This window comes from Rhodamnia argentea, chromosome 2 (genome assembly GCF_020921035.1).
Source record: "Rhodamnia argentea isolate NSW1041297 chromosome 2, ASM2092103v1, whole genome shotgun sequence".
In the NCBI taxonomy this organism is placed as follows: Eukaryota; Viridiplantae; Streptophyta; class Magnoliopsida; order Myrtales; family Myrtaceae; genus Rhodamnia; species Rhodamnia argentea.
The window spans coordinates 17,809,917-17,820,060 of NC_063151.1; the positions used below are offsets into that span (position 1 = coordinate 17,809,917).

The 10,144-nt window shown below is 41.2% G+C and overlaps 2 protein-coding genes across 2 annotated transcripts; one reads left to right on the top strand and one right to left on the bottom strand.

Annotated features, from left to right (window-relative positions):
- The first annotated feature begins 3,409 nt into the window (after positions 1-3,409).
- Positions 3,410-6,317, top strand: LOC115747868 (patatin-like protein 2). Its single transcript, XM_030684188.2, has 8 exons — positions 3,410-3,599; positions 3,837-4,018; positions 4,145-4,331; positions 4,423-4,584; positions 4,674-4,976; positions 5,148-5,320; positions 5,392-5,573; positions 6,221-6,317. Exons 1-7 carry the CDS (start codon positions 3,468-3,470, stop codon positions 5,465-5,467), a joined length of 1,215 nt encoding a protein of 404 aa, XP_030540048.1. The 5' UTR covers positions 3,410-3,467; the 3' UTR covers positions 5,468-5,573; positions 6,221-6,317.
- Positions 6,318-7,010: 693 nt separating this feature from the next.
- LOC115747885 (patatin-like protein 2) lies at positions 7,011-9,653 on the bottom strand. Its single transcript, XM_030684216.1, has 7 exons — positions 9,543-9,653; positions 9,045-9,226; positions 8,721-8,913; positions 8,422-8,583; positions 7,561-7,866; positions 7,212-7,384; positions 7,011-7,080 (listed from the first exon to the last, which is right to left on the bottom strand). Exons 1-7 carry the CDS (start codon positions 9,651-9,653, stop codon positions 7,011-7,013), a joined length of 1,197 nt encoding a protein of 398 aa, XP_030540076.1.
- Between the last annotated feature and the right edge of the window lie 491 nt (positions 9,654-10,144).

Consider the following 10,144-nt stretch of genomic DNA (forward strand, 5'->3'; position numbering starts at 1 on the left):
ACACGAATCGCCGCGCTCCCGTTTACCATGGCCTTTCACTCCCTTGAAGTTCACCGTGGTAATGGTTAAACCCATCGGCAGCTCCCTTCCTCTACTGACTTTATTTCTCCTTTTGGACACCAAGTTTCATGCATGAAAGTTGTGCGCAATGTTCATTACAATTTTATGCTTATTTTTCATGTGAATAGCGTCCAATTATGAATTTCGACGACGCAAATTCAAATGTAATATAATGCGGGGACAAGATTTTTGAACTTATATTTTTGCATATCATTCATTTTGGGGACCTTTATACATAACTAGCAAAATCCAGGGGTTGGTTAAAAACATTGTTGTAGGACAAGTTGACATTAACCCAAAATTAAATGGGAGCAATAGTTCCTTAGCTCATATAAAAGTCAGAAAAAAAAAATCAATGCTAGATACCTAGTTTCTAGTATTTGGGAAACCGATTCTCTCTTCAATGGTCAATTCGCTTAGGCATGCTTTTAGAGCGATCATTTTGAGAAAAGATGTCACGTTCGTAAAAGTAGAAGCACACCTGAGCAATGATCTTTAGCCCCGATACTTGAGTTGATCCATATATATAGCACGAAGCATCAATATGTTTCTAGACTATTCATGTGACATCGGAAATTTTCTAAGTTTAGTAATGAAAAGAATTATTCATCTTGGAATTTTCTGATTGCATGTAGGTCGTTAATCTTGTCCAGTGTGGAGGTGCGCGGGACGATTTTCCGCGCCCATAATCATCCCCAATCCAATGTGGTGGAATTAAATCGACAAGTGTTGGACATATACGATGATGGTGCAGATTGATGTTAAATTAATTTACCGGCATATTAGTTGTCGATTAGGACGGACATTCTTCGGATTATATATGTTTAGTGATTTTTCAAGTTTTAAATTTACCGAATTAAGATTTTTTTTTAACATCCGATATTGCTTACCGATAATTTTAGGGGATTCAAAATATTTTTCCGACTTATCGGTGCTTAAGATGGACATTGATTTTCTTGTTCACGTGGTAATTTTCCAGATATCTTGGTGACTTGACAAAATTTTCAAGTTGGAATGAGTCATTGGTCTCTGTTTAATATATGTACTCACCTCTCTTCGTTTTCCTATCAAGTATTTTAACTCGTACGATCTTGATTTGAGACATGAAATTTGGCCGACAATGATGTCGTGGGTTGCACTATCTATTTTAACCTTAGTTAATCGATATTAACGATGACTTATATTCACTTACTTGGCTGAAGGAGAAAAGTTCGCGCTCTCTCTCTCAACACACACACACACACAAAATTATCACCTTCAACTGTTCTAATTAGGTTAAACGAATTTTTGCTCCAGAAACACTTCTAGAGCAAAAATTGTAATTTAGAAGTGCTGTCGTGCGCGCCTTTAACTCCAAATCATCACTTTTTAACCTTGGTTGGTTATTCTTCTCTTGTAATAACTCTTGAATAATATTCTAAAATCATTTTGCCTTGGCTGTATAATTCATTTTATATCTTTAAGCTTCAAAAGGATTTCGATTTGTTCTTGTAAAGAAAAAGGAGACCCCCCCGACACTTTCCCTCTACTATTCCCATTTTATGATCCATAGATTGAAAAGCAAGATTCCATCTTTCAAGAGTTACAAGGCAGTGAAAAGCTCGGGTTATTCAAGTTTTGTTCGAAGTAAGTTAGGTTGATCTACTTAATATTCTTGATTTGGTTGGTTGATGTTTGTTAATTTTAGTCTTTTTCGAATACGATGCTAAGTGTGAACAAGTCTCAGCAGTGTATGTCGAGATATTGTGATGATTTGACTTGTTTGGATGAGCTCTTACATGCCTAAAGGTGTTTGCTTTATTTACATGAAGTGTGATCGCAACTAGGCTTGGAAGTGTTATTTTCATAAATTTTGATTTTTAGTATACCCAATTGCCGATTTCCGAAACATGTCACTGTGGCTTGCACGAGAAATAAAAAGAGGTAAGCTTGTCACAGTCATTACCCACAAAAGTGATCATTAAAAAATTCCGCTACCCACAGTATAAGTGGTGACGATACCCCGTATGTCGAGATGCCCAATGAGTTGGGATAGAATGTTCAGGATGACTCAAAGTTGAGATATCCTGTGAGTTGGGATGCCTCGAGAGTGTCCAGATGAGAAGAAGTAGCGAATATGACGCATGTTCATGTGTATGCATGTGTATGTTCACATGTTTTTTTTTTTTTTTTTTTTTTTGGGGGGGGGGGGGTCGGAATAATAAACTTTCATTGCTAAGAAATACCGAACAAACCAAGCTTTTCGACATCAAGACATAAAATAAGCAAAAGGGGTTCGGGGATGGAATAAAGCCAAGTAGAGAGAAGAGTGTCGGATAAGCGGGTTTTAGCGATCCAATCAGCGGCCCTGTTAGGATCGCGGGGAGCCGAAGGAGATTTCGATGTTTCTTCAGCTGGGCCAATAATCTGCAGCAATCCTCGACAATCGTCCGCACAGCCCACTGGCTTTCCTTCAGGCCCGATACAACCTCAACCACCGATAGGCTATCACGAGACAAGTCAATGGGCAGATCAATCATCAGTAGGAGACTTTAGATCTGAACTAACTTCGTTCTCGAGCATTCTTCATTCTTCAACCAAGAGAGAGCTTCTCACGGGCCTTGGGGCTTCTGTAATAAGAGGTGAAGAGGCATGAATCAACTTCGCAGAGCCATCAACGATGATTCGATGTCAAACAACTTACAGATAGCCCGTGTCGCCAGAAATATCCGGGACGAAAGATATTTCGCCGATTTTCGATGTCAAACAGAGTCATATAGTCGATTCGATTTCTAAGTTCCGGCTATTGCAATCAAAGGCTACTCGAACACCATCCCTCTGAGAGCATAAGCTTCAGCCTGAATCGTAATGGGGACAGTCCCGCTTGGATTGGATGCAATGGACCGGCGATAAGGCAGGAACATGGGCATTCCGACTTGGAGGTGCCACCACTTACAGAGTGGATCGTAGGAATGTTGCCGGCGATTATGATGTTTTGCGAAAACGAAGGATGCAAGTGAATGCACTCAGCTCGGTAGTGCGGCACGAGCACCGGGCAAGGCATCATCAAAGACGTGCACCATTTGCCATCCTCGTACTACCATTGAGATCACAGGAGGAGGGGAGCTTTTCCCAATCCCTTCACCTAATTTTCCTCACCTAACATTCTCAGCAATTTTCTGGCTAAAACCAACGATCCTCAGATATTTTTTGGTGCTCTCCAGCGTAGGCCAAATTCGTCAAGAGGGAAATGAAAAGGCATGGCTCGACTGGACAAGCATTTGGTCCCATGACAATGTCTCTGATTGCTCCAGGAATGACCACACTTTAGGACCGTAATTACTGTTGCATCACCAGTATATATAACGACGCTCGACCGGTGCTAGAATTAGCCTCCTGTCTTCGATCCTCATACTTTTCTCGCTGAAATGGAGTACGAGAAATTGACCCTGAAACCTCCGACTTATGGGAACCTTATTACTGTTCTCAGCATCGACGGAGGCGGCATAAGGGGAATGATTCCAGGAGTCATCCTAGCTTGCCTGGAATCTGAGTTACAGGTCATAATGCCCCATGGCATGACACTTTTTATTACTTTTGAGGAATGTGTCCTGTGAAACTTGGACCGGTAATTGGTTTTCCCAATTTCTAAAATGGCTAAATTGAGGATCACATCGAAACAAAGGGAAGAAGGAAATTGTTTCCCTAACACTTCCTGATGAGCACCGCAGGTTCTTATTCGACAAAATTGAAGTTTCCTCTTCATTCTGGTCATGTGTTCTCTTTCTATGATGCAGAAGTTGGACGGCGAGGATGCAAGGATCGCGGATTACTTCGACGTCATAGCAGGAACAAGCACCGGTGGACTTCTGGCTGCCATGCTGACAGCACCAAACGGCAAAAACCGTCCCCTGTTCGCCGCCAACGACATCAAATCCTTTTATTTAGACAATGGCCCCAAAATATTCCCACAAAAAAGGTGCAGGCGCTGTCGGAGATCATCTTTTCTTTGTTTAACCTTAAAATTGCGATCTAGTTCCATCTTTCTCTTCAGTAAACATTCCTAACTGTCCTATTTTTCTGTTGCATTTCATTTCTGAAATAGCTGCTTGTTTTCCTCCATTATGCAATCGGCAAAGCTTGTGTTTGGGCCAAAATATGACGGCAAGTATCTGCACAACCTTCTGAGGGCAAAGCTTGGAAATCTGCGGCTACATCAGACTTTGACCAATGTTGTTATTCCGACCTTCGATGTTAAGCAGCTCCAGCCTGTCATCTTCTCCAGCTTTGAGGTGTACTTTCATTTTCTGCTAGAATAATTATGCGAAAAGCGACCCTTTACCATAGATTGTAAGGCAATTGACACTGCTTTTGTGTGTTCAGGTGAAAAGGAGGACAAGACTCAATGCTATAATTTCAGATATCTGCATCGGTACTTCAGCAGCGCCGACTTACTTGCCGGCCCACTTCTTTCAAACTTCAGACTCTACAGGTGCGCGGAGGGACTTCAATCTCATCGACGGCGGTATGGCGGCTAATAATCCGGTGCGCTGAAAGTCCTCAAGCCCAAGCCTTTCAACTTCATCTCAACCCATTGTTCTTCTTGACATGTCTTCTGTTTTCCTTCCAATTAGACTCTGATTGCTGTCAGCGAAGTGACAAAAGAGATCACCAGGGGATCCCCGGCTTTCAACTCCATAAATGCATCGGAATTTGGCCGGTTTTTGGTGATATCCTTGGGAACTGGATCGGCGAAGGTCGAGGAGAAGTATGAGGCCAAGTCAGTGGCCAGATGGGGTGTCTTTAATTGGTTGATGGGAGGCAATTCGGTTCCTTTAGTGGATGTGTTCATGCAAGGAAGCGCGGACATGGTTGATTTTCACCTTTCTGTGGTTTTCAAATCCCTTAATTGCGAAAGTAACTATCTCAGGATTCAGGTGATACATGATAGGCTTAAACTTCAGATATCTCAATAATAAAAATTAGTTCTTGCTCCTCTTCTTTTTCTGAGTTTCATGTGGAACATCTAGGCTATTAAATAGAAGAAATGTACATCCCTAGCTAATCATAGTTCTAGCTGCTGCCGAAGTATAACTGGGGATTTGCAGGATGACACATTGAGAGGGACGGTATCGACAGTCGACACTTCTACAAAGGAGAATCTGAACAATCTTGTCAAGGTCGGCGAGGAGTTGTTGAAGAAGCCGGTTTCGAAGGTGAACCTGGAGACCGGTAACTTGGAGCCTTCAAAACTGGAGACTAATGAACAGGCTCTGAAAAGGTACAAGTAGAAGGTCCTTTTTTCCATAACTCAAAGCCATATGTGGTCCTCTGACCATGCCAATTTTATAGGTTCGCAAAGCTGCTTGTGGAAGAGAAGCGCGGCCGTCACGCCAATCATTCCAAAACTCTGTCAAGCAAAGCATAGTATAAAGCTTCAAAGCAGCTCCTACATCACGTAGAACGTCGTCCACAATGTGTGAAATCAGGGAAATCCCTGCCCTATGAATAAGAACCTGGTCGGTCTGAAAGAATTTGCAGTGATTTTGTGAAAGAACAATGATCGATCCTAGTCGTTTAGTATTAAGAGTCAGCAATTGCCCTTTTCCCTGTTTTCTCTCCTTTTTCCTGTTTTGGCCGTATCGCATTCGGATGTGGTATTGGTCTTCTCTGGCCAGTTCATTACTCCTTATCGTTGGTGTTATTTACTGATGATCGAGCAGGATTTCTTTTACGCTGTCAATAGAGCTAATCAACATTCCACAAGTAAAGCTGGGCATTGTAAGTCCAAACTTTGGAGATGGGCTTTAGAAAAGTATGCTTCCCCACTCCAAGACTTATCTAAAACCAAGTAGTTATACGACGCAGTTTGACTATGCCTATCAACAATGTGTTGAATTCGATGTGTTGAATGGATATAGAGCTCGGTGTTAAGTACGGTTATCACTCGATACATTTGGCTTAAGTGTTGAACAAAGCGAAGATGCCAATGAAAAATGAAGATGCCAATCGATGGATAGTTAGGTCCAATGGCGACTGAGGAGTTGCAATCGCTTGTGGATAAGCTGGACGTGTGACGATGGAGCCTAAAGTTATAAAGATGCGGTTGTAATCATCAATTTGAATATTAACTGCTTATATGTGGTTAACACTTCGTATTATGCTCTATCAATTTTATCAGTTTCCCGTACTTGCATTTACTTCCTTCTAGATTTAATGTTCTCCGTCCTTGTTACGCAAATTCTATTTATGTTCGAATCGCCACTGAGCCGATTCAACAAAAACCAAAGATCAATTTTTGGTGAAATGTACTTTGCTAGTTCCTTGCAAACCAAGATAGTAAGAAAGTGTACTCATCTCCTTCTGGTTCGGTTCCAATCTTCTTGGAAATACCCCCAGAACAAAGTTATGAATGCACCAGTAGTCTCAAGTGACAGAGTGCACTCTTAAGATTGTAAGATGACGGGGGTTAGTCCAAATGATCATATATGCTTAATTATGTATTGGTAAATTATCGGGTATACAATTCAAACATGTGTTGAGAATTTTTGAGTTTTTCGCTATTTTTATTTTAAAAAGTCGCAATCTTTTTAGTTAAGTCTCTTTAATAACGGTAGAATGTCTTGAACTCTCCGAACATTCAACTAATCAATAAACGGTTTCTTTTTTTCCGGTCTAACATGTCTTCTCCGGTTGATTAGCCCAATCTTGACCAGCAAAATATAGCAGGTTCAGTTTCATCTGATAAGACCATGCGATCGATCGAAAATTTGATCTGTCGAAAGGCATTTTTTTTATTGGTCAAGAAACTACACATCTCTGCATAGTGGAAAGATGGAATTGTAGGGTAAGTACCTATAACTTCAAAACGAATGAACATAGAAAAACATTGTTGTACACCAAATCTTCTGTGACGAATTTCAAAGCTGTGTACAGAATGAATGTAAATTTGTAGCATATATAAGGCGTCATCATATAGTTCCTAGAGGCGACAATTTTCCTCGGCGGAGCTGCTTCTCCTTGGACAGCTTTTCAGCTAGTCTGTGTACAGAAGGTAACAAGAAACAGAAAAAGAGATCAGCAGATATTCAATTGATTATCGATGGAAAAAATCAATTGTGTCACTAGGAATTCTTTGACAAATTGAATTAGGTAGCCATCTCAACAAATACCTCTTGAGAGCCTCTTCATTTGAACCCTGATTTAAAGGCTCAAAGACCCCATTGTCCAAGTTCACCCTGGACAATGGCTTCTTCAACAATGCCTCTCCAACCTTCACAACATTCTCCAAGTTCTCCCTTGTGGCCGTGTCCACCGAAGCCACATCTCCCGTCAATGTATCATCCTGCATCATTTTTCACTTGTCGTTTTCAGATTACACTTAATGAATGTCATACATTAATATAAAAAAGTTCATTTTCAAGGTGGTTTCTTTTTTTCTTTTTATCGGTATAATATTGCAATTCAGTGTACCGGTGTTAGTATGATACTGCTCTTTTTGAAAATCAGACAGTGTTTTACCTGAATGCGGAGGTAATTTTCGCATTTAAGAGACTGGAATACAGTGGAGAGATGAATATCCACCATGTCGGCAGTTGCTTGTGTGTAGACATCAACTAAAGGAGTCGAACCACCATTCGTGAGCCAGCCGAGCACACCCCATTTAGATGCTTTCTTGGCACTGTACTTTTTCTCAGATTTCGATGAACCGGTGCCCAGGGACAGAACCAGGAACCTGGTATAGTCTGTTGGCTTCATATCAGGAAGATCAAAATCCGAGTTCGCATTGATTATTTCTTTGGTCACCTCACTTACAGCCACTAGAGCCTGTGATGCATGAATAATAAGAGAAGCAGTTCAAATTATCACGGCATGCTGTTCTAATTCCACGAAAATCAAAATGGATTTCGATGTCTGCATTGTCATGAACGGGTTCATTTATTTTACTCCTCCACCCAAGTACTTACTCCTCAACGAGAATGGGGATAACTAGTAACATTAAAAACATACATATAGAGATGTAGTTATTGTTATTTGGGAGGCTAACTGCAGTGCTCGTCCTGATGCTTTTGCGAACATGGGCAAGGATTTAGAGGACAAGTTTGTTGTTTTTGATGAGACTCCTTCTGGTCTCGATGACTTTAACTCGAATTGTGGTAATGACTTATGTAGTACGTGAACAATGATACTAGTGGAGGGTATGCCCCCTATTTTGGATATGTAATGTTCAGCTAATTTTAACAAAGTCTTAGGTTTGCCAAAAAAAAATTGGTAGGTTCAAGAATACTTGCTAGGTTCTACTTTAACCAACTCAAAATTGGTGAAGTTCTCTACATATATGTGCCTTATAGTGCAAAAGTTTTCTGATACGAATGAGCCTACCGGATTATTTGCCGCGACGCCACCATCAATAAGATTGAATTCCCTGGCTGATCCATTAGGGTTCTTGGTGCTAAAATAGTGGGCTGGAAGGTAAGTTGGTGCAGCCGAAGTTCCGATGCATATGTCTGAGACTAAAGCATCCAAGCTAGGGTTCTTCTTCACCTGAAACTCGCACAACACGGTTAGATAATCAATTAAAACAGTCACAGGGCAACTCATCTTGCTATCCTTCTTTGTTTTTCACCTAATGCTACTTTTTTGGGGGTTTTGTAAGGTTTTTGTACTAATATTGAGTCAACCTGGAAGCTGGAGAAGATAGTAGGCTGCAATTCCTTGATGTCAAATGTTGGAATAATCACATTAGTCAGTGTTTGGTGCAATCTGGTATCTCCCAATTTCTCCTTAACAAGTCTGTGCAGATATTTCCCTCTGTATTTCGGTCCAGCCACGGCTTTGATCATCCTTACAGCGTTGACAATTTTGCTCGGACATCTGATCCATGAAAGAAGCTGAGAGTCATATGTTGGTCAAATAAAATGATACATTGGTCTCTGAAATTTATTAGTAATCTCATCGTAAGATGCGATATAATTACATATTATTTGCCACTGAATTATCAAGACCTGGGCTGAGGGAAGATCTTAGGGCAGTGATCCAAATAGAAGGCCTTGATATCCTTGCCGCCGTATAGAGGGCGGTTCTTCTTGTCCGGCGCCGCCAGCATCGCGGCGATGAGGCCGCCCGTGCTGGTTCCGGCAATAACGTCGAAGTAGTCTGCGATTCTCGCGTCCTCTCCATCCAGCTTCTGCATTGTGCCATAACAAAAAGGCTTGTTTCAGTCTTTCAGGGGGGTAAATGACCAGACCCTAACATAACCAACTTGTCAAACTTTTTCTTGGGCGCGACGGGTCGGGTGGCATCCGCGGCCAGCTTGAGCATGCTATTCAACCCAAAGTTCAATGATGATGTGCACGATTTAAGTGAACATATAGTTAGCTAGTAGGACTATAGATGCATTCAGAGAAGGACATTTTCAGGATGACCTAATCCTTTGCCAAAGATGCAAGGTGCTATCTTAAATGGTTGACATGACAAAAATCATAACAACAAATTGTAGCTACCTGAAGCTCGGACTCTAGGAAACCCAGAATTACACCGGGAATAATTCCCCTAATCCCACCACCATCAATGCTTAGGATGGTGATCAACTTCCCATTAGCAGGAGGCTGCATTGATGACATGATACCTAAAGATGGAGAAATGAAGCTGAAGAAATTGAACTCTTTTGAGAGGCTTTGTGAGAAGAGATTGAAATTCTTGGATGAAGTGGTTAATCCTATGCGTTGAGCAGTCCATTTATAGATGACCTGATTAATCCTACTGCGATTCAATCCCTCTGACAATTTAATCAATTTGGAGTGTTTTTCAAAGTTTATGCTATGTTGGTCTCACATTTCCCTCTGATTAAAATATATTCTTTTGCCTAACGTTGTTGTTGTCTTTGTCTGTTTGACATGAGGATTGACATGGACGGCCAATCCTTGTCGTCGGAGCCACTTCTCAGCGTACACGTTCTTTAGGCATGAAAGAGATGGAACATTAATCCTTGTAAGAAGAAGCTAGGAAAGACTGATTGTTCTTCTTCTTTTTTTAAATATTGGACAAGATATGGTGATGATACATTAACCTTCGAGTCCCCTCCCGGATTGAACCGGCCCGATTG